General features: G+C 40.2%; 1 protein-coding gene across 5 annotated transcripts in view; it reads right to left on the bottom strand.

The window, feature by feature from the left end:
* The window catches only part of STK39 (serine/threonine kinase 39), a 313,579-nt gene that overhangs the window by 16,288 nt on the left and 271,520 nt on the right, over positions 1-25,771 (bottom strand). For all 5 annotated transcript variants that reach the window (XM_053215228.1, XM_053215229.1, XM_053215231.1 and 2 more), the window contains one exon: positions 5,082-5,146. In XM_053215228.1, coding sequence (XP_053071203.1) covers positions 5,082-5,146 — 65 coding nt within the window. The remainder of the gene's footprint in view (positions 1-5,081; positions 5,147-25,771) is intronic.

Here is a 25,771-nt window from a genome sequence, read left to right on the forward strand (position 1 = left end):
ATGAGCAAAGTGGTCTTGAAATGGAACCTACTTCTGGTGCAGATGCTGTGAAGACTGCTGAAATGCCAACAAAGGATTTAGTATATTCCACCTCAAACCTGCGTCCGCTTTGGAACCACTGGAAATTTGAAAATCTACACTGCCATCCCAGAGGTCGTGAATGAATTGGTCTGGGGTGTGGCTTGGGTACTGGGATTTTGAGCTCCCTTGATGATGCAAAAGGTCAGTAGAGTTGGAACCACTGTTCTACCTGAGTGCTTCCCAAAGTGTGAAGCACCGAGTTAGCTCCATGTTTCCTATAAAGCAGTTTCCTCAAACCTTAGCATCACCTGGAGAACTTGTTAAAACCGATTCCTGTGCCCCGCCCCCCAGAGACTCTGATTCATTAGGCCTGGGATGTGGCCCTGGAAGGCTACATTTTTATCAAGTTTCCAGATGAAGCAGACACTGCTGGTCTGGGGACCACACCTGGAGAACCAGTGTCTCAGACTGGAGCAGGAGGCTCAGAGAGGCTACCTGGATCTTCTTGAACTGATAGGTTCCCTGAAGATTTTTCTTACCTTACTCCCCTTTCAGTAGGGAGAAAAAGTTAATACTCTGAAGTAGTTTTAAATCTCATTTTGGTCTTTGCTTTACCTGTGCTTCAGGAAGTGCTGCCTTCCGTTATGCAGCCTCCAACTACACCTGAGCTGAAAGCCTCGAAAACTAAGGCCCGTTAGTCATTAATTGACAAAATGCCTGTGAAAATCACTGTATGTAACGCATGTTATTAAACTTCAGTATCTAAAATCTACAATGCTCATGTAAATGTGTACCAACTGGATGTTAGTTACATACACTCACAATTTGTATTCTTTAAGGGCAAATTATCTTTCGTATTTTTATTAATGCAATTTCAAAAATTCCACGTCGAAAGCAGCAAGATTCAATTACTTTATAAGACTGCAAAGGAGCAAATTTAAAAATGCCTTAAAAGGCATTTATGGAGACTTGTCTCAAGGCAAGGCTTACGACAATCAACAAAGAGGCAGTACTGAGATGTTAAACTGAAAGCATGTTACACTTGAGCTGAAATGCCCTCTGTGCTTGAACCACTTTGTTAAAAGTGTTACATATGAAAAAGGTTTCTGATCTTCCTGCCTCTGGTCATGCCAACAATGGAAATCTAGCTTCATCTGACTTATAATAAGTGAAGTACAAGATCTCACTGGGCAAGGAAAAAAGTAAATGCTCTTCTTGATATAACCAGTATCTTTGCTCTCTGGGCCATTGTTTTTCTTATGTAAGCAGATATATAAGGACAGATACCTTTTCAAACTTGAGCCATATAATTCTAATAGTGGTGGGAGAGTAGAGAAAAAAGAGATCAGAGACTGAACTATCTACAAAACAGCATGTTTCTCAGCTGTGGCTAAATACTGGAATCACCAGGGGATGCTTTCAAAATGCCCCAAACCCAGGCTGCACCAAGAGTAATTACATTAAAGATATCTGGCATGGGACCCAGGCAGCAGTGATTTTTTTTAAAGTGCCCCAACCACTCCCCGAGTAAATCACTGTTCTGTAAGGTAAAGAACCACAGCAGCAAGATACAACTTGTTCTTTAGACGATTTTCAGGCTCCTGACACTCTCCTTTAGAAAGCAAAAAAAGCTTGGAGATAAAAATGATAAACAGCTGAGAGATAAAAGGACCACGAGCAGCAGTAGTTTTTGAGGAAAAGTGCTTCTGAAATCCTTTGATCTTTTATTCTTCAAGGAAATAGCCAAATGGATGAATGAAGGCAAATGCGTTTGAATCTCTGTGGTTTCGCCAGGATGTTAGTGTTCCACAGAAGATTAGGCCAAGAAGCAGTTCAAATTAGCTCTATCAAGTGGCTCTCAAGTGGTAACAACAAAGAGACCCCCTCAGGTTTAACTAGGGCTGGATAGAGAGGTAAGTGACAGAAATAGAAGGACACTCCTGAGTCTGGCTTTATTTAACATCTTTAGCTACCTTTTGGGAAAAAAGCCATTAATTTCCATTTACTGGGAACAGCACATTACTACACTCTCAAGCTATCAGGGAAAGGGAAGATGTGTATGGGTTCTCTTACAAGACTCCTGTGCCAGACAGGCCAATGCTACTCAATCTGCTTAAAGCACAGAAGACAATCCGTCTCAACCGCTGTCAATATGGGGTTCACTTACCCAGAATCACACAGTTAGTTCTTCGACAAAAGTTCACTCTTAGAGGCAGGACCCCCGCAGCCTTGTGGCTTTATGGTCATCCAAAAGGAGGAATCCACAAAGAAACAGAAAGCCATAAAACCACAAGGCTGCAGCGTCCTGTCTCTAAGAATGAACTGTTGTTGAAGAGTCGGGGCTGTGATGCGAGACCAGAGTTGAATTTGCAGTGCCTGCAACTGTATGATCCTGGGTAAGTGAAGACGCTGCACAGAGTCTCAGATTCCTAGAACAGAAAATGAGCCTGATGATATCACCATCTTGTGGGATCGTGAGGACTAAATTAACCGAGGTGGAGTATGTGAAACACTTCACGCACTGTCTACCAAACAGTGGATGCATAAGGAAGGGATTCTTGTGATTTTTGCAGGCAAGGCCAAGGAATTTTAAGGGACTCTACAAAGAGGGCATGAAGTAGAAGTCCCCATCCTAATCATTTTACAGGGATTAAAACAAATGGCAAGGAAAAACCAATGATGGCTAGTTTTTCTAAATGAGGCTGGTATTATTCTGCTGTGTGCCAGCCACTGTGCTAGGCACTGTGGGTCCAAGGCAGAAGCCTCTGGCCACTGGAACCTCTAGACTTCTTAAGAGGTATGAATTCATGGGGGAGAACAGAGGAAGATCATCTAAGCCAGGACTGGACGTCAGAGAAGGCTTCCTGGAGAAAGCAAAAGGCCAGGAGAAAGTTAGAACATGCTGAGGGGTAGGGAGATGACGAAGCAGCCTGGAGAAGTTGGAGGAATGTCTAAGTAAGAGGAGGAAGCACATGCAAAGAGGCCAGCAGATGAAGCCAGGAGCAGATAGGGAATGAGGGGGAGAGAGGTGGGGAGAGTGAGGGCAGAACCAGAAAGGTAGGGCAGGAACCTTAAAGGGAGGTCTGGTCAGGGGTCTGAGTTGTAGTAGAGGGCAGTGGAGAACCACTCAAGTATTTGGAGCGCTGTGCACTGTAGAAGCACTCTGGCCACAGCCACAGTGTGGTGAATGGAGCCAGAGGCTGGCAAACCGTAGGCAGGAAGATCTGTTTCGGGAGATAAGAGGATCCCACAAGGGTGCTGGAAACGGGGATGAAGAGGACAGAATCATGTGAGAGAATCTGGAGAAGCAATAAATTGATTCAAGTAGGAGACGAGGGGAGTTTTACATTATTCTTACTGTTTAGAGAAGGTATAGTAGGTGTTTTTGTGTAGTTTTTTTTAATATTTATTTTTGGGAGAGTGCAAGCGGGGGAGGGGCAGGGACAGGGGTGTGTGTGTGTGTGTGTGTGTGTGTGTGTGTGTGTGCGCGCGCGCGCGCAGGATCCAAAGTGGGCTCTGCCCTGACAGGCTGACAGCAGCAAGCCCCATATGGGGCCTGAACTCACGAACCCGCAAGATCATGACCTGCCCTAAAGTAGGACGCTCAACTGACTGAGCCACCCAGGCGCCCCTATAGTAGCTGTTTTTATAAGACCTTCAGTAATAGGCAAAGGGTGGGGGGTTGCTATTCCTGTTTCATAGGTAAGCAAGTTTAGCGAGTGTGGGGCTAAGCCAGCACAAAAGCTCTAATCTCTTATCTCTGTTTGCATATTCAAAATGAGACCGATCTTCTGGAGGTGGTGTGTTATAACTTCTTTGTTATGGTATAAAAAATGAATAAAGAGACATTAATATTGGCTTGAAATCCTGACACAGGGTACCATTTTCTCCATCAGTACATTCTCATATGAGTGAAATATGTTCACAAAGATGTAGGCAGCTTGGAATCACAATAGAGGTGACAGAAATGTTGTAAACCAGAAGATGGGTTTTCAATTTGTTAATTTTATCATTCTGTGTCTGAGTAAACCGTTCTTTTTGTTATCGAAACAAATTTCTTCAGATAAATTCTTTCTGTGAGACTCTTTGTGTTTTGCTTTCATCCCACAGCCTAGCCATATGAAATCAGGCAAGAGGCAAGACCCAGAAAATTCATTAGCACAGGGCTAACATTTACTGTAACTGATCATTTTCATGTCTTTGGCCGTGTACACTTTCCATTAAATTTTCACAAGAAATAAAAAAGACAGATCATCAATACATATTGTGCACAGCCAAGTGTTAGTCATTTATATCTTAAATTGCTTGTGGCATTCTGACTGGCTCTCGATAAGATTCATAATTTTAAAATGAGTCACTTAATGTACTGTTTTCTCAAACTTTCAGGAAAATAGTCACTTTTGACTGTTTGGACTTCTATTTCCGGCCATGGTCACCGTGTCTCTTGGTTTTAGAATGACGCCAGAATGCTCAGGATCTATATCTTTATGGCCACGCCAGTTCTCACATTTCAAGTCTGCTAGAGCAGAAAAACTGCTGGAACACCTCTTCTCTACGAGAATCTATTGCTGTGATTTGAAATGGGGAGTTAAAATGTTAGGTCTTTGTTCACAAGCCTTCAGCGAGTAGTTCTACAATCGCTTCCAATTACCTAAACCATTTCTACAACAATCAGCCTCAATTTTTAAAAGTTAGAACCACTTGGATTTCACTCTGGGAAACCTTTATTAACAGTGTTGGTTGGAATGAAGTTTAATTTTGTCTGTATGGTCAAGGTGCCATACAAACTGTTGGCAGAACAGTACAGGCTTCAAGATTTCTCCAGTGACCCCTCTTAAAGATGTACTGGGAAGCAAGCTACACTCATGGAAGAGTAAACTCCCGGTCATGGTCAGAAAATGTTCCCAGATGTTAAACAGGCAAATGACAGATGCAAAAATGGATCCCGAAAGAAAGCAACAATAGCAACAACATTGCAGAGCACGTTATTAAACTGTTACTGTTCCTTGCTGGCAGAGCATGGCAAAATATTTACCTTCTTACCAGAACTTTCAACTTACCAACTTAAATGTCAGTGTTTTTAAAGCTTTGGGATCATCTACAATCTTCTGTAAATTAGCAGCCACTGAAAAATACAAACATGGAGAAACATGTCCAAATTATTTACAATAACACTGGATTTTCACATTGATGATTCAGAAAATCTGACTAATCATGCAGTAAGCTACAGAATTATTTCTTTCACAGACATTTACAAAGTCCATATAAATAACCAAATTAGTCTCATGCATTTTCTCCAATTTATATCTTCAGTGCATCTGAATTAATCACTACACATTGAGCCCACATTTCACAAAATAAAATGGGAAATTACTTTTCTAATAGAAAGCAGAGGTGACAGCAGCTTCCACTCTTTTTTTTTTCCACCACTTGGTTTTTCTCAAGGCTCATTACTACAAAATTTAGTAGCCAGCAGAGGGCAGCACAAAACAAAGAGGCGAAGTATTACAAAGAAGTGCCTCTCTGAAAGTCCTAGGTCAGCACATTTGAACCTCTCTCCGATAAATTCACTCAATTCTCTGCACCCATTTTTATCAAAGCAACAAAATACAGTGGATAACCTCTATGACTCGGGCATATGTGTTAATGCGTTCAGAGCACGATGATCTGTCAAACCTGTGAAGTGCCACCTGGAACAACACCCAAGTTGGCTGAACAGGGTCAAGCACTAGAGGCTGTCAGTGTGGGGATCAATAGCGAAGATATGTTTTCAGTATTAGCAGGATTCATCAGAGACCCGTCCCATTTTCCATGGTGTCATCATATATTTGATACTCTAGCAGAGAAGTCAGCCTTTCCTGCGTACTCATTCCAGTTTAGGGTACAGAAGGTAATGATGATGGAAATTTAAAACTCTGCTCTTTCCATATCCAAATCTAAAGTATAAAGTGTTGAGGTGCCTGGGTGGCTCAGTCGGTTAAGCGTCCGACTTCAGCTCAGGTTACGATCTCGTGGTCCGTGAGTTCAAGCCCCGCGTCGGGCTCTGGGCTGATGGCTCAGAGCCTGGGAGCCTGCTTCCGATTCTGTGTCTCCCTCTCTCTCTGCCCCTCCCCCATTCATGCTCTGTCTGTCTCTGTCTCAAAAATAAATAAAAACATTAAAAAAAATAAAAAAAGTATAAAGTGTTGAAAATCAAGTGAGGGCTGCTGGTTAGAGAAAAAGAAATGACTATGGAAGAAATTAAAGAAGGTTCCGTTTATCATTTTTACTTTTCATGTGGAAAGCTATCTGCTGCTGAAAAGTTATGTAACTATTTTAAGATTATGTAACTATTTTAAGATTAAAAAAAAAGATAACATATATTTTGAGAAAAGTGTTTCAAGTAGAAAGTCCAAGTGGAGAGTAGAAAGAAATCTGCATATTTCATGTTTCTCTAAGGTGGACTAAAAACAACATAGATACATGGATTTTCTGCAGATTAGTTATTTCATTTAACTCATCAGCGGCAGAAGAGAAAAAATGAAAACTATATACTCAATATGGCTATTTCTCTTTATAAACCATAATTACAAGCATCATTTTATCGTTTGTTGCCCTTAACATGTCCACTCTGAGCGAACTGCAAAGTTTCATCTATGAGAACTCCCCTCCTTTCACATCTTCTCCTCTTTCTTTTGCCCCCACATGCAAACTTGCACAAGCATCAGGTATATCCTGGGCCACCAACCTCAATGTAGGTATCAGCGCCAAGCATCTTCTGGCCTCCTCAGCGGTTTCCTGAACGTATTTCAGATGCTACAATCATCTAGTAATCCACGCAAGAAACACTGCCTCATGGGGTGAAAAGCTGTGCTGTGAAACACCGTCCACCAAAGCCAGTATTTATGATGTCAGGGCATTCTGACTGCAAATTACAGCAGCTGAGCACAGCCACCGTTTTCTTAAAACATAAAAGTGTTCTAATAGCCCCTCTGATTTGGGCTGATTTCATGAGTGGCCATAAAGTCTTCATATGAATTTCAGTCGTTTCATTAGAGGCCCTGAGCTAATGTGGATGATTTACTACCCTGTTCTGGGTCATCTATTTCCAGTCTGCTCTGTAGTGTACTGCCAGAAGCAGCGCTTGGTCCTCCACTAATTCACAGCCCTCTCTCTGGCGTGCATGCCCATGTGCTGGGGCCCATCTCCCAGGAACATGGCTAAGCAAGTTGTAGAGTAGAGGGCAAAGCTGAAATGCTAGCATCTTAAACAATCATCCCAGAAGCCATGCTCCCCAATTGTGAACCCTATGCCTCGGGGACATTAGAAATTCAAATTCTGTCTTCAACTCAAAGCAAAAATAGCAAAACTGGCCACTTACCTGATTACTTATCCCACCTGCTAGGCTTATTTTCAATTTAGTTGATTCTAATTTGTTGTAAAGTGCTATAAAATACCTTCATTTAACTGACATCACATAAAATTCAAGGTGATGCTAATTTCTCTTCCACTAGCAATGCTCATTAAAAAGATGGGTGTCACTGTTTTCTCCCTTCTCCTGACTGTGCACCTGGATTTCAAAAATAAAAATGTTCCTTACCTGGAATGTGAGCTCAGAAGGAAGGGTTGGACAGGGCTGGTTAACTTTATAGCTTCTCAGGTGTGTGCTGATATTATTGAACTTCGTGTTTTAAGGTGCTTTAGATTTCTTCAAAATATGGGGCTTCTGAACCCTGCCTACTCACTGGCCATCAACTTATCTCCAATCCTTCCTGGCTTTCCCCAATAGAACCCATTCCCCTAGTTTCTGATGCAGACTGTGTTCTCTCCCTTGAGCAGACCCCTGCCCACCTCCTCATCCCTTCTCTTCAGTCACAAGTGCTCTGTTTCTTGACCACAGAGGACACAGAAAACACTCACTGAGGTACCAGGGATTGTGGCCCTCTTGTCCTACCACTGCGGCTATAAGGTACCTTTGTGGGAGCCATCTATTTCTTGGCTATTTTTGTGTCTCTCTGTCATACTTTAGGCTTGAAGAGGGGCTACAAATTGTATGTGCTCTTTTTGAATAACATTTGGCCTAAGGTACGGTAGGGTAGGTATTGTGCTTTATGAAACTGTAATAATATCATTAACAACCACATGGAAAAGATGGTGATGTTCAGTACCTCCCTGAATCCAAAAGAGAAAGAAGTAAGATTGTCCTGGGGGTAATCCATCAGAAGTAAGGTAGCAGAGCCGACACTTACTTGGCAAACTAAGGCAAGCATTTTCCAGACCCTGTTTTCTCTATAAACTCCTTGTACTACTCAAATTCTCCACATTTTGACAGTTAGAAAAGTAATAGTTACATAATGACTGTTTACAGTCTGTGTTTGCATTACAGGTGATTAGTGGAAACATACACTTTTCTCCCCAGGTACCAGTGTATTTCACAACAATCTCCTATAGTACTGATGTTCCAGTGGCCATGAGTTAATTTATCTGATTTGAGCTATTCCCAAACAAAAGCTGTGGAGAAAAGCACTCCAATGAACACCAAGTCTGAGGCACTCCCCTAGGAGGAAATTCTGAGAGAAGACAAAAGCGCAGACTTGGGTTACCTGATGTCACAATACTGTCTGATCCAAAGACACATCCTGAACATCTGCTCTGTACCCTGCGTTGCTGCAGAAAGGCAGCATCAGATTGCAAAGCAAGAAAGAGACACAGATGCCAAAAGACAATGCAAGCTTCTAAGTAAGGAGGAAAGGAAATGATAGGAGGGTGAGGATCTTATGGATACTGCTGTTAACGCTACTGTGAAATTACAGCTAATTAACTATTATGTTTGGGACAAAATACAAGAGATTCACCCTACTATTTTCCCTAACTCTCTGGGCTCTTATCTTAAGGACACGAGTGCAGCACAGTGTATAAGTGCACACATTCTCCAGCCAGAGTGTGTGGGTTCAAATCCTGCTTCCTGCTTAGAGCTACATGGCTCTATGAACTGGGGCAAGTTTACTTTAGCCTCTTTGTGCTGGAGTCTATGCATCTGTAAAATGTGGATATTAATAGTCCCTGTCTGATAAGGTTCTTCTGGGGATTGAGTTAATATACATACAGTGTTTAGTGCTTGATGGATTGCAAGTACATGACAAATATTAGCTTACTATCTCTACCCTGGACAAATGCATATTTTAACTGGTTTCCTTGCTTTCAATCTTAACCCATGAGCCCTCTTACACTCACCAGAGTTACTTGGAGAATCTAAGTCATAAATTGGAATGTGTTACCTCCTTAGGATTATGCTTAATCGTACATGTCAACTTCAGGATTAAGTCCCAGTTTTTAATTCGGTCTATGAGACCCTCCACGGTGTGGCCCAACCTACCTCTTCAGTTCATATTCGGCCTTGTCCTACCTCAGATTTTCTCAGGTAGGGCTCCATAACCACCCCTCCTCTAGGTATCTACCGCTACTCTCATCATTATGCTAAAACAATCCATTATAAATCTCGTTTCCCCAGTGGATTCATATTTTTTGATAACCCAGACAAAATCTTATTCACCTCGGCAAAAGGTTTATCTTTGAAATATACCCACATTTAGAGAGACTAATGATTTCTTAACACCTCCACTGCCGCTACCCAAGTACAGCTGCCACTGTCTCTTGTCTAGACTCATACAATAGCCTCGTATCTCTCTGTTTCCATCCTCGCCCCTCAATGGCTCAGCCTCTACCCAGCAGTCAGATGAGCCTTCTCCAACAGTTTTGCCTTTTGTTTCAGATTGTTTGCTTCTTTTCATTTACTACCTCCAACCCATTCCATCTATAAGGAACCAGCAAAATTGGCTATTTTTCATTGTTTTTCAAGAAATGAGAGTAGGTCACTCCACGGGTAAGCCACCCAGACTGGCACAGGTGGCCGCCCCAAAAAGGAAATCTACAATGGTAAATAGAGGACAGACATGGTGAGCATCAGTGTGGCCTCACGACTATCTGCAGCAACGAGGACTAAGTCATACCACTAACCTCCCCTCTTACAACTCTCCCCAGGAAAAGAAACCAACCCGGAGGAACTATTCCCAGGTGGATCCCAGCAGTATAAGCAGTGGACTACAGTGAATACTTGGTGTGCAGCCCACATCTTCTCTTTAGGAATGAGGCTAATGTTCTCCCATCTGCTGGGATAATTGTTGGCTGATGACTCTTTGTCCCTCTTTGGGAATTCCCCTCAGAAACCTTAAGACTAAAATCCATGGACAAATATGGTACAACTATCTTAGAAGAAATTTCTATGTTGAAATTTATAAATGAAAGAAAAACACAAAATAAAAAGATGTAAAATATGATATCAAATATGTGAAATGTGGAGAGGAGAGGGTTAAAGAATGAGTTCAAAATTAAGCAGCCATCAGCTTAATGTAGACTGTTATATTCAGAAGATGTTATATATTAACCAAATGGGAACCACAAATCAAAAATAAAGTTAGAGATATGCCAAAAAAAATGAAGTGCAAGGAATCCAAGTATATCACTCAAGAAAACCAGCAAACCATGAAGCAGAGAAAAAGATAAAAGGATCAGAGAAAAACTAAAAAACAACCACACAATGAGTAACAAAATAGCAATAAATACACATTTATCAAAATTACTTTGAATATAAATGGACTAATGCTTCAACAGAATGAAATAGGGTGACAGAATGGATAAATAAACAAGACTCATCTATATGCTGCCTATAAGAGACTCATTTCAGACCTAAAGACACCTACAGATTGAAAGTGAGGTGATACAGAAACATTTATCATGCAAATGGATGTCAAAAAAAGCCAGGGTAGCAATACTTATATTGGACAAAATAGACTTTAAAACCAAGTCTGTAAAAAGAGACAAAGAAGGATGCTATATAATAAACGTGACAATCCAACAAGAGGATATAACAATGTAAATATGAATGCACCCAACATGAGAACACCACAATACATAAAAGAGTTAATAACAAACATAAAGGAATTAATTGATAGCAATACAATAACAGTAGGGAACTTCTAATACCCCACTTACATCAATGGACAGAACATCCAAACAGAAAATCAGTAAGGACACAGTGGCTTTGAATGACACCCTGGACCATGTGGATTTAATAGATATATTCAGAACATTCCACCCTAAATCAGCAGAATACACATTCTTCTCAAATGCACATAAAACATTCTCCAGAACAGATCACATATTAGGCCAAAAAACAAGCCTCAACAAATTAAAAAATACTGAAGTCATACCATGTATCTTTTCTGACCTTAACACTATGAAACTAGAAATAAACCACATGCAACAATCTGGAAAGATCACAAACAAATGGAGGTTAAATAACATTAACCATCAATGAGTCAATGAGTCAATGATGTCATGATGCTATTAAACCATCAATGAGTCAACCAAGAAATCAAGGAAGAAATCAAAAAGCATATGGAAACAAATGAAAATGGTCTAAAACCTTTGGGATGCAGCCAAAACAGTTCTAAGAGGGAAGTTTATAGCAACACAGCCTACTTCAGGAAGAAGCAAGAAAAACCACAAATGAACAACCTAACCTGATAGACAGAGGGGAAGATGGTGGCGTAGGAGGACACTGGGCTCACTGCGTCCTGCTGATCACTTAGATTTCACCCACACCTGCCTAAATAACCCAGAAAACTGCCAGAAAACTAGCAGAACAGACTCTCCAGAGCCAAGTGTAGACAAGAGGCCCACGGAAGAGGGTAGGAAGGGCGGAGAGGCAGTATGTGCTACAGGGACAAGCGGGAGGGGGCCAGGGCAGCAGAGGGGCAGCCCGACCAGCAAGGCAGAGCCCCTTGCAAAAGCTGAGGGGCTGGACACCGTGTGTTCTGACAGCCAGCGGGACTTAACGTCTGGAATGTTATAAGGCAACAGCTCTGCTCTCAGAGCGGGGAGGGCGAGAGGACACTGAGAGGGAGAGTTGTTGAGCCCCGGAAGACAGAGCTCAGCTCGGAGGGGGAACAAAGGCGCTGGCAAGTGCCATCTCCCTCTCCCATCCCCAGCCGAAATTCCAAAGGGAACCAGTTCCCTTCACCGAACTTGCTTGCACCGCACAAACGCCCAACAATGTGTTTCTGTGTATCCATCCCTGCGACGGGTCTGCAGGGCCTCCCTCCTGGTGCTGCAGGGCCCCTCCCGCAGGGGACTGCCTATGGCAAAGCGAGCTAAGCCTGCCCCTCCTACCCCTGTGCACCTTGCAGATCCACCCCAGCTAATTGGCCAGATCCCATCGAAGCAGCACCACAAGCCTGGCAGTCTGCAAGTAGCCCAGACAGGGCCCACACCACTCCACAGTGAGTCCTGCCCCTGGGAGAGGGGAAGACAAGGTACACACCAGTCTGACTGTGGCCCCAGCAGTGGTCTGGGGACAGACATCGGGTCTGACTGAGGCCCCGCCCACCAACACAAGTTACTCTGGACAGCACAGGGGAAGTGCCCTGTAGTTCTGCGCCACTCCAGGGACTATCCAAAATGATGCAACGGAAGAATTCTCCTCAGAAGAAACTCCAGGAAGTAGTGACAGCTAATGAACTGATGAAAAATTATTTAAGCAATATAACGGAACAAGAATTTAGAATAATATTCATAAAATTAATCGCTGGGATTGAAAAAAGCATAGAAGACAGCAGAGAATCTATTGCTACAGAGATCAAGGGAGTAAGAAATGGTCATGAGGAGCTAAAAATGCTATAAATGAGGTGCAAAATAAAATGGAGATGGCCATAGCATGGATTGAAGAGGCAGAGGAGAGAATCAGTGAATTAGAAGATAAAATTATAGAAAAAGAGGAAGCTGTGAAAAAGAGAGATAAAAAAAAAATTCAGGAGTATGAGGGGAGAATTAGAGAACTAAGTGATGCAATCAAATGGAACAATATCCGTATCATAAGAATTCCAGAAGAAGAAGAGAGAGAGAAAGGGGCTGAAGGTGTACTTGAACAAATCATAGCTGAGAACTTCCCTGATCTGGAGAAGGAAAAAGGCATTGAAATCCAAGAGGCACAGAGAACTCCCTTCAGACGTAACCTGAATTGATATTCTGCATGACATATCATAGTGAAACTGGCAAAAAACAAGGATAAAGAGAAAATTCTGAAAGCAGCTAGGCATAAACAGGCTCTAACTTACAAAGGGAGACCCATAGGAGTAGTGGCAGACCTATCTACTGAAACTTGGCAGGCCAGAAAGGAATGGCAGGAGATCTTCAATGTGATGAACAGAAAAAATATGCAGCCGAGAATCCTTTACCCAGCAAATCTGTCATTCAGAATAGAAGGATAAAGCTTTTCCCAAATAAACAAAAACTGAAGGAATTCATCACCACTAAGCCAGCCCTACAAGAGATCCTAAGGGGGGATCCTATGAGTGAAATTTTGCAAGGACCACAAAGTACCAGAGACCTTACTACAAGGTAAACCCGTATCTTTCAATAATAACACTGAATGTAAATGGACTAAATGCTCCAACCAAAAGACATAGGGTATCAGAATGGATAAAAAAAATAAGACCCATCTATTTGCTGTCTACAAGAGACTCATTTTAGAACTGAGGACACCTTCAGATTGAAAGTGAGGGGATGGAGAACTATCTATTATGCTACTGGAAGTCAAAAGAAAGCTGGAGTAGCCATACTTATATCAGAGAAACTAGACTTTAAATTAAAGGCTGTAACAAGAGATGAAGAAGGGCATTATATAATAATTACAGGGTCTATCCACCAGGAAGAGCTAACAATTATAAATGTCTATGCGCTGAATACAGGAGCCCCCAGATATACAAAACAATTAATCACAAACATAAGCAACCTTATTGATAAGAATGTGGTAATTGCAGGGGACTTTAATACCCCACTTACAACAATGGACAGATCATCTAGACACACGGTCAATAAAGAAACAAGGGCCCTGAATGATACATTGGATCAGATGGACTTGACAGATATATTTAGAACTCTGCATCCCAAAGCGACAGAATATACTTTCTTCTCGAGTGCACATGGAACATTCTCCAAGATAGATCACATACTGGGTCACAAAATAGCCCTTAATAAGTATACAAGAATTGAGATCATACCATGCATACTTTCAGACCACAATGTTATGAAGCTTGAAATCAACCACAGGAAAAAGTCTAGAAAACCTCCAAAAGCATGGAATGGAGGTTAAAGAACACCCGACTAAAGAATGAGTGGGTCAACCAGGCAATTAGAGAAGAAATTTAAAAACACAAGGAAACAAATGAAAATGAAAATACAACAATTCAAACGCTCTGAGATGCAGCGAAGGCAGTCCTGAGAGGAAAATACATTGCAATCCAGGCCTATCTCAAGAAACGAGAAAAGTCCCAAATACAAAATCTAACAGCACACCTAAAGGAAATAGAAGCAGAACAGCAAAGACACCCCAAACCCACCAGAAGAAGAGATATAATAAAGATCAGAGCAGAAATAAACAATAGAGAATCCAAGAAAACTAGAGCAGATCAATGAAACCAAGAGTTGGTTTTTTGAAAAAAATAAACAAAATTGATAAACCTCTAGCCAGGCTTCTCAAAAAGAAAAGGGAGATGACCCAAATAGATAAAATCATGAATGAAAGTGGAATTATTACAACCAATCCCTCAGAAATACAAGCAAATTATCAGAGAATACTATGAAAAATTATATGCCAACAAACTGGACAATCTGGAAGAAACGGACAAATTCCTAAGGACTCACACACTTCCAAAACTCAATCAGGAGAAAACAGAAAGCTTGAACAGACCCATAACCAGCGAAGAAATTGAATCGGTTATCAAAAATCTCCCAACAAATAAGAGTCCAGGACCAGATGGCTTCCCTGGGGAATTCTACCACACATTTAAAGCAGAGATAATACCCATCCTTCTCAAGGTATTCCAAAAAATAGAAAGGGAAGGAAAACTTCCGGACTCATTCTATGAAACCAGCATTACTTTGATTCCTAAACCAGAGACCCAGCAAAAAAAGAGATCTACAAGGCCAATATCCCTGATGAATATGTATGCAAAAATTCTCAATATGATACTAGCAAATCGAATTCAACAGCATATAAAAAGAATTATTCACCATGATCAAGTGGGATTCATTCCTGGGATGCAGGGCTGGTTCAACATTCATTCGCAAATCAATGTGATACATCACACTAATAAAAGAAAAGATAAGAACCATATGATCCTGTCAACAGATGCAGAAAAAGCATTTGACAAAATTCAGCACCCTTTCTGAATAAAAACCCTCAAAAAAGTCGGGATAGAAGGAACATACTTAAACATCATAGAAGCCATTTATTAAAAGCCCACAGCTAATATCATCCTCAAAGGGGAAAAACTGAGAGCTTTTTCCCTGAGATCAGGAACACGACAGGGATGTCTACTCTCACCGCTGTTGTTTAACATAGTGTTGGAAGTGCTAGCATCAGCAATCAGACAACAAAAGGAAATCCAAGGCATCAAAATTGGCAAAGATGAAGTCAAGCTTTCACTCTTTGCAGATGACATGATATTTTATACATGGAAAACCCGACAGACTCCACCAGAAGTCTACTAGAACTGATACGTGAATTCAGCAAAGTCGCAGGATACAAAATCAATGTACAGAAATCAGTTGCATTCTTATACACTAATAATGAAGCAACAGAAAGACAAATAAAGAAACTGATCCCATTCACAATTGCACCAAGAAGCATAAAATACCTAGGAAGAAACCTAACCAAGGATGTAAAAGATCTTTATGCTGAAAACTATAGAAAGCTCATGAAGGAAATTGAAGAAGATACTAAGAAATGGAAAAACATTCCATGCTCATGGACTGGAAGAATAAATATTGTTAAAATGTTAATACTACCCAAAGCAATCTACACATTCAATGCAATCCCAATCAAAATTGCACCAGCATTCTTCTCGAAGCTAGAACAAGCAATCCTAAAATTTGTATGGAACCACAAAAGACCCCGAATAGCCAAAGTGATATTGAAGAAGACCAAAGCGGGAGGCCATCACAATCCCAGACTTTAGCCTCTACTACAAAGCTGTAATCATCAAGACAGCATGGTATTGGCACAAAAACAGACACATAGACCAATGGAATAGAATAGAGACTCCAGAACTGGACCCACAGAAGTATGGCCAACTAATCTTTGACAAAGCAGGAAAGAATATCCAATGGAAAAAAGACAGTCTCTTTAACAAATGGTGCTGGGAGAACGGGACAGCAACATGCAGAACAATGAAAGTTCCTACACCATTCACAAAAATAAACTGAAAATGGATAAAGGACCTGAATGTGAGACAGGAAACCATCAAAACCCTAGAGGAGAAAGCAGGAAAAAACCTCTCTGATCTCAGCCGCAGAAATTTCTTACTTGACACATCTCCAAAGGCGAGGGAATTAAAAGCAAAAATGCACTATTGGGACCTCATCAAGATAAAAATCTTCTGCACTGCACAGGAAACAACCAACAAAACTAAAAGGCAACCATCGGAATGGGAAAAGATATTTGCAAATGACATATCTGACAAAGGGATAGTATCCAAAATCTATAAAGAACTCACCAAACTCCACACCTGAAAAACAAATAATCCAGTGAAGAAATGAGCAGAAAACATGAATAGACACCTCTCTAAAGAAGTCATCCAGATGGCCAACAGGCACATGAAAAGATGCTCAACATCACTCCTCATCAGGGAAATACAAATCAAAACCACACTGAGATACCACCTCATGCCAGTCAGAGTGGCTAAAATGAACAAATCAGGAGACTATAGATGCTGGAAAGGATGTGGAGAAACGGGAACCCTCTTGCACTGTTGGTGGGAATGCAAACTGGTGCAGCCACTCTGGAAAACAGTGTGGAGGTTCCTCAAAAAATTAAAAATAGATCTACCCTATGACCCAGCAAGAGCACTGCTAGGAATTTACCCCAGGGATACAGGAGTGCTGATGCATAGGGGCACTTGTACCCCAATGTTTATCGCAGCACTTTCAACAATAGCCAAATCATGGGAAGTACCTAAATGTCCATCAACTGATGAATGGATAAAGAAATTGTGGTTTATATACACAATGGAATACTACATGGCAATGAGAAAGAATGAAATACGGCCTTTTGTAGCAACGTGGATGGAACTGGAGAGTGTGATGCTAAGTGAAATAAGTCATACAGAGAAAGACAGATACCATATATTTTCACTCTTATGTGGATCCTGAGAAACTTAACAGAAGACCATGGGGGAGGGGAAGGAAAAAAAAAAAAAAGGTTAGAGAGGGAGAGAGCCAAACCATAAGAGACTCTTAAAAACTGTGAATAAACTGAGGGTTAATGAGGGGTAGGAGGGAGGGGAGGGTGGGTGATGGGCAGTGAGGAGGCCACCTGTTGGGATGAGCACTGGGTGTTGTATGCAAACCAATTTGACAATAAATTTATTGTCAATTTGACAACAGATTTAATATTAAAAAACAAACAAACAACCTAACCTTATACCTAACAGTGCAAGAAAAAGAACAACAAACAAAACTTAAAACTAGCAGAAGGAAGGAAATAGAAAAAAAAAAAAAAACAAATAAATGACATAGAAACAGCAACAACAAAAACAAAACCAAAACAAAAACAATAGAACAGATTGACGAAATCAGGAGCTGGTTCTTTGAAAACATCAACGAGATTGATAAACTGCTAGACTGAGTCATCAAAAAAAAAAAAAAAAAAAGAGAGTGAGAGAGAGAACGGATTCAAATAAACAAAACCACTAATGAAAAAGGAGAAATAATAATACCACAAAAATACAAACAATTGTAACAGAACATTATGAAAAAGTGTATGCCCACAAATTGGACAACCTACTAGAAATGGATAAATTCCTAGAAACATATAAACTACCAAAAATAAAGCAGGAAGAAACAAAAAACTGAACAGACTGATTACCAGCAGTGAGATTAAATCAGCAATCAAAAACCTCCCAATAAACCAAAGTCCAGGATGAGACAACTTCACAAGTGAATTCTACCAGAAATTTAAGGAAGACTTAATACTTTTTCTTCTCAAACTATTCCAAAAAATAGAAGGAAGCTTCCAAATTCATTCTATGAATTCAATATCACCCTGATAACCAAAACGAGATAAAGATACCACAAAAGAAGAGAATTACAGGCCAATAACTCTCATGGACATCAATGCAAAAATCCCCAACAAAATACTAGCAAACCAAATCCAACAATTAAAAAAAAAACAACAAAAACAAACATTCACCATGATCAAATGGAATTTATCCTCAAGATGGAAGAGTGGGTCAATATTCACAAATCAGTCAACATGATACATCACGTCAATAAGAGAAAGGATAAAAACCGTATGATCATTTCAATAGACAAAGAAAAAACATTTGACCAAAGTACAACATTCATTCATGATAATCGCTTTCAGCAAAGTAGGCTTAGAGGGAATATACCTCAACATAATAAAGGCCATACATGAAAGAGCCACAGCGAAATTTATCCTCGATGGGGAAAAACTGAGAGCATTACCCCTAAGGTCAGGAACAAGAGAAGGACCCCACTCTCACCACTTTTATTCAACACAGTGCTGGAATTCCTAACCACAGCAATCAGACAAGAAGACAAAATAAAAGGTACCCAACCTGGTAAGGAAGGAAAACTTCCACTATTTGCAGATGACAGGATACTATGTATAGAAAACCCAAAAGACTCCCCAAAAACCTGCAGAACTGATAAATGAATTTAGTGAAATCACCAGACACAAAATCAATGTGCAGAAATGTGTTGCATTTCTATACACTAACAATGAAGCAGCAGAAAGAGGAATTACGAAAAAAATCTCATTTACAGCTGCACCAAAAATAGTAAGATGCCTAGGAATAAACCTAACAAAAGAGGTGAAAGACCTGTACTCTGAAAACTATAAAACACTGATGAAATAAATTGAATATGACACAAAGAAATGGAGAGATATTCCATGCATTCATGGACTGGACTGGAAGTAAATATTGTTAAAATGTCTATCCTATGCAAAGCAATGTACAGATTTAATGCAATCCCTATCAAAACGTCAACAGTATTTTTCACAGAATGAGAACAAAAAAACCCTAAAATTTATATGGGACCACAAAAGACCCCGAATAGCCAAAAACATTTTTTCAAAAGAAAAGCCAAGCTGGAGGTATCACAGTTCCAGACTTCAAGTTATATTATAAAGCTGTAGTAATAAAAACAGTATGGTCCTGGCACAAAAATAGGTATGTAGATTAATGAACAGAGAACCCAGAAATAAACCCACAATTATATGGTCAAGTAATCTTCGACAAAGCAGGAAAGAATATCCACTGGGAAAAAGACAGTCCCTTCAACAAATGGTGTTGAAAAAACTGGTCAGCTACATGCTGGACCACTTTCTGAAAAATAGATTAAAGATTGGGGAGCCTGGGAGTCTCAGTTGGCTAAGCGTCTGACTTCAGTTCAGGTCATGATCTCATGGTTTGTGATTTGGAGCCCCACATTGGGCTTCCGGATGTCAGCGTAAACGCCACTTTGGTTCCTCTGTCTCCCTCTCTCTTTGCCCCTTCCCCACTCACGAGCATGCATGCACACGCTCTCTCACTCAAAAGTAATAAACATTTTTTAAAAAACGGACGAAAGATCTAAATGGGAGATCTGAGACCATAAAAATCCTAGAAGATGACACAAGCAGTAATATTTCTGATGTTGGCTTTAACATTTTTCTAGATATGTCTCCTAAAGCAAGAGAAATAAAAGCAAAAATAAACTACTGGGACTATGTCAAAATAAAAAGGTTTTGCATAGTGAAGGAAACAACAAAACTAAAAGGCAACCTACTGAATGGGAGAAAGTATTTGCAAATGATATATCTGATAAAGGCTTGGTATCCAAAATATATAAAGAACTTCTACAACTCAACACCCAAAACCCAAATAACCAAATGAAAAATGGGCAGAAGACATTGAACAGACATTTCTCCAAAGAAGACATCTAGGAGGCCAAAAGACAAATGAAAAGATGTTCATCATCACTCATCATCAGGGAAATGCAAATCAAAACCACAATAAGATATTACCTCACACCTGTCAGGATGACTAAAATCAAAAACACAAGAAACAGTAGGTGTTGGCAAGGATGTGGAGAAATGGGAACCCTCTTGCACTGCTGGTGGGAATGCCAACTGGTGCAGCCGCTGTGGAAAACAGTATGGAGGGTCCTTACAAAGTTAAAAATAGAACTACCCTATGATTCTAGTAATCACCCTACTGGGTATTTACCCAAAGAATACAAAAACATTAATTCAAAGGAATACATGCACCCCGATGTTTATGGCAACATTATGTACAATGCAAGCAGCCCAAGCATCCATTGATTAATGAATGGATAAAGAAGCTGTGGTATACATATACAATAGAATATTCCTCAGCCATAAAAAGAATGCAATCTTGCCATTTGCAACAACATGGATGGCGCTACAGAATATAATGCTAAGTGAAATTAGAGAAAGACAAATGCATATGCTTTCATTCATATGTGGGATTTAAGAACAAAACAAATAAGCATAGGAAAAAATAGAGAGACAAACCAAGAAACAGACTCTTATCTATAGAGAACAAACTGATGGCTGGTTACCAGAGGGAAAGTGGGGGTGGGTGGGAGGGATGAAACAGGTGATGGGGATTAAGGAGTGACTTGTGATGAGCACCAGGTGTTGTATGGAAGTGTTGAATCACTATAGTGTACACCTGAAACTAATATAACACTGTATGCTAACTATACTAGAATTAAAGTAATCAGACACTGGCCATTCTGACATATTGAAAAAGAAAGTGCAAATGATAAATACAATATTAGAGGAAAAGGGGAAATCGAGTAGATTATATACCATTTCCCTGTATTTCACCAAGCTAGATTAGTTGAATGGTGAGAAAAAGCAGTAGTTAGAAGAGATTTTAGGAATGTTACAGGTACCATAAGCAACCAGTCTTTGAGACAAAAATTTCAAAAAGACTTGAGTATTAGCATTATTTGTATCTAAAAAGAATGATGGGAAATAAAAAAAACCCAATAAATTCGCTTGCCATTCTCCTTATGGCTCAGGGAAATTCCAGTTCTTTAGCATTATCTTGGCATAATGAGAAAATCTGAAACAGTTTGGAATGGCTAAACTGACAGGTATTGAATCTGTCCTTTAAAATATAATCATAGGGGTGCGTGGGTGGCTCGGGTGGTTGAGTGTCCAACTCTGGGTTTCGGCTCAGGTCATGATCTCACGGTTCCTGGGTTCCAGCCCTGTGTCCCACTCCACACTGACAGCACGGAGCCTGTTTGGGATTCTCTCTCTGCCCCTCCCTCCTCCCACATTCTGTCTCTCTCTCTCAAAATAAATAACCTTAATCATAAAATTAATATGTTGGTCCTGAATTTCCTGTACTGTGTTTAAGGTAGATTTGTATGAACTGGACCACAGTGTGGTAATGGAAGGGTCCAATAATCATTATGTTACGATTGCTCATTTTGAAAGCAGTGAAGTGGTATAAACAATGAAACTGTAGCTTTATTTAGCTGGTGGAGATGGCATACCAGTATGTTTAGAGCTTAACTCCTCTTTAGCATGAAGATGAAGAAAGTAAAAAACTAAAAATACTGTGTGAAGAATGGCTCAACTTGAAAGTCAGGCTTGCCAAGCATATCCAACGTTCACCTGAGATGAAGGTAAGAATTTATTTGCTTTGGAAAAACAAAGAGGATTACTGCTTTGAGAGACACAGGTGTTAAAACGTGCTTGGGTTCTTCAAAAATAGGTGACTTAACCTGAAGTTTTTAGTCTTGAAACCCTCTAACTCGGAGGTAAAAGTTTGTACGAATATTTCCCGGGAGAGAGTGTGTGGCTATCACCAGATACTGAATGGGGTCCGTCCTGGATAACCTTAAATTGCTGTCCCAAATGCTTACTAACATCTCATATTAATGTAAGCAACTTAGAGGTGGGCCTTTATTTTTATAACAGACTTACTGAAGTACAACTGCCATATAATAAACTGTACATATTTAAAGCATACAATTTAGTAAGTTCTTTAAGTTTATTTACTCATCTTTTATGAGAGAGAGTGTGTGTATGTGAGCAGGGGAGGAATAAAGAGAGACAGGGAGAGAGAGAGTATCCTAAGTGATGCAGGCTCAAACTCAGGAACTATGAGATCATGACCTGAGCGGAAACCAATAGACGCTTAACTAAGTCACGCTGACATCCCCAATGTGGTAAGTTCTGATACATGTATACACCAATGAAACCATTACCACAAACAATATAATGAGCATATCCCAAATATGCAAACATTTTGTCAGATCCTCTGTAATTTCCTCCACCTTCCCCTCTCCGCTGCTCTCTTCCACTCTATCCAGGAAACCACTGATTTGTTTGTTGTCACTATAACTTACATTTTCTAAAATTTTATACAAATGGAGACATACGGTGTATACTTATCTCGTTTGACTTTTTTTTTTTGATATACCAGAATTCATTCCTTTTTAAAGTTAAAAAAGGAATATTCTCTTGTATGGATATACCATAGTTTGGTTACATATTCTTCTCTTGATAGACATCTGGGTTGTTTCCAGGTTTTGTTGTTACAAATAAAGCAGTTATCAGCATTCATGTATAAATCTTTGTATAGACACCCATTGTCCTTCCAGTTGGGTAGATACCTAGGAATAGAATGGCTGGCTCTTTTAAGAAATTACTGAAATGTTTTCTATGGCAAGTGTATCATTTTTACATTCCTACAAGCAGTGTGAGGGGGTTCCAGTTTCTCACACACTTGCCAACACTTGATTGTAATTTTAATTTACATTTCCTTGTGTCCTTCCAGGTGCCTATTTTGTGTAGTCTTTTTTAAAGTCACTTTCTAATAATTAAGGGTTTCTATAAATACAGGTGTGATTTTTCTCTGTTAAGCAGAAGGCTTTTTCTAAAAAGAACAAAAAATCTTTGCTAAGGAACTACAGTTATTTCTTCATCCAAGATGTAAGCTTTTCAGATCTCCTGGTCCATCTAGTAAATGATAAAAAAACACAACTATAGATGTCTCAGCTACAGCTTGAACAACATCAGTCTACATCTTGGAAGCTTCCTATCTATAGAGTTCAGAAACCTCAGCCCTACTAGAGATTTTTAAATGTGTAGATCGTAAGTTTGAGTAGAATTAAAGAAGAGAAGGGAATGATCATATCATGGAAGGCAGACAAGGTAAGACACGGGAAATCCACCCAACTTTGATTTTTAGAGGTAAAAAGAAAAACCCGTCCAGGTCTTCACCGTTTACAACAAGAGGTCTTATTTAATTATGCTAGATGTCTAGATTCCAAGAGAGAAGTCTCACACCCACCAGCACACTCTAAAAAATATTAACAAGACTCTGTGTATATAAGGTAAGACATACTCTGGAATTTTAATGACAATCTCTCAAACATGGTTGAAAGAAGACTTCCGTGCAGCACGTACTACAAAGGGAGACAACAGGACAGCTGTTCTCCATTGTATGTAGAAGACTAAAAACAACGTGTGTCTTCTTCAGTGCCTATCCTCACTTGATTGAAAACAAAAACACAGAAATAAGCTTTAACCTGTCTTTACGACCTTGTCAAATCATTAAAATTCTAGAAAAGTTCTAATCAGTCAGAGGAAATACACCAAAGGGAAATGAAACAATTCACAGAATCAACTTGTTCTTATTATCACTTTTGCTTCATCTTGATTTTTTTTATGTTTATTTTTGAGAGAGAGAGAGAGGGAGGGAGGGAGGGAGGGAAGGAGGGAGGGAGGGAGAAGGAGCACAAGCAGGGGAGGGGCAGAGAGAAAGGGAGACACAGAATCGGAAGCAGGCTTCAGGCTCTGAGCTGTCAGCACAGAGCCCGACGCGGGGCTAGAACTCACAGACCGCGAGATCATGACCTGAGCTGAAGTCGGACACTTAACCGACTGAGCCACCCATGTGTCCCTATCTTGATTTGTTGATAACCAGGTTTTCCAATAGTCACGTATTAATCAAACACACACAGCTTGAGATTTAGCCTGGTGGCTTCTGGGCTGGGAAAAGCTTTGGAAAAGTTAAAATTAATGAGACAGTAAACACACCGATAAGAGGAATGCTACTTAAATTATGGGCCAATGCAGCCAACTGAGGCAGAGCCATCTGGCATAAGCACAAACTGGGAGAAACCTGAAGACTCCTAGCCTGGCATGCAGTGGCCTGCCTTCCAGACACACAGATTTCTCACACATGTGGCCAGCCTGCACACAGGAAGAGAGCTGGGCTTCTGTTTACGTGATGTGCACCGCCCCAGAGGAGGACATCTATTTTATCTTCATTTCTTGAGTTATTTTCTTCTTTGTGGTATATATCCAAGGCAGTGGAAGTAAGGGTTTAGTAGCCCATGAGAGGTACAGACCAAGGTAGAACAATTCACTTCTTTAATAATAAGAAATCAAATCTATTCAAGGGTTGACTGGGACCTCACTCTAGGACTCTGCTGAAAGAATAAAGGACCTGCAATCTAATGCTATTTATAATACATAAAATAAACTTTGGAAAATCACCTTCCCTGTGCCTCAGACCAGTGAAATTCAAAGTAGTCAGCTGCCAAAATGTTTACCAGTCCACATGAGGTATGGAGTGTGCACCAGAATGTAAATTAATCACTGCTTCCTTCATTGATAAAGTCTTGTTATCCCCATTCCCCAAGCCCCTCAAGAAAAAATGATAGTTGAACTTCACAGTGTGCTTAATACTGGTTGATATCGTGGCACAAGCCAGTACATGGATCACACTGAATAGGACTCCTCTGGACTGTTCCCAAAATAATACTAACCTGTCCCTTCCTTCCTCCACCATTCTTGATAGATTGGTTTGGATCAAGTCTAAGAAAACTGGTGTTACACAGTATCTCCAACCACAGGTAAGATGTTTAAATGGCACTTTCTGCAGAAACTTCACAATCAATGGCAGAATAAAAGATGAATAGTAGGAATGTGGAAAAGAGCTTATGAAAGAAAGTTAAATACAGAACTTCATAAAGAAGCTTCTTGTCAAAGTGTCATATTCAATTTAACATTTGTTCTGTGTTTTAAATTTTTAACAAATCATTGTTAATTGTTGCATGAAAATAAGCTGGCATGAGTTTAGCAGACTTTGTACCTGCAGCTTTGATCTTATCTAGTAAATGAGAGACATTAATTACATTGAACAAAGGCCTCACTTTTATGCACGATTAAATCTGAAAGACCATCTCCATAATCCTCACCCTTAACCCCCTGCCCAATTCCCCTTTCCCAATGCAAGGTAACTACACCTCTCTTTGAATGACAGCATGTGGAGCTTGCTGATAACATAAAGGGAGTGGCTAGGGACAGCTCACTGCTCTGATAATGGTGGCAGTAGGAGGAAGAGTCAATCTGATGCCCCTGTCAGAACTCTGAGACACCAGCTAGTTGTGCTAAGGTCCACTGGGCAGCCTGTAAAGTGCAGAAAAAGCACAGCTGGTAGAGTCATTATAAAATCAGAGGTTAGGGACCATGAAATATGTGCAGAAATTAAAGGCTGACATAGACCAAAGAGAGGACAGTTTGAAATTCCTATTATACTGGTTCTGAGATGTGTTGATGGGATCAGTCTACAACTATGTATTTTAAAAAAAA

The sequence above is a fragment of the Acinonyx jubatus genome, chromosome C1, assembly GCF_027475565.1.
Source record: "Acinonyx jubatus isolate Ajub_Pintada_27869175 chromosome C1, VMU_Ajub_asm_v1.0, whole genome shotgun sequence".
Classification (NCBI taxonomy): domain Eukaryota; kingdom Metazoa; phylum Chordata; class Mammalia; order Carnivora; family Felidae; genus Acinonyx; species Acinonyx jubatus.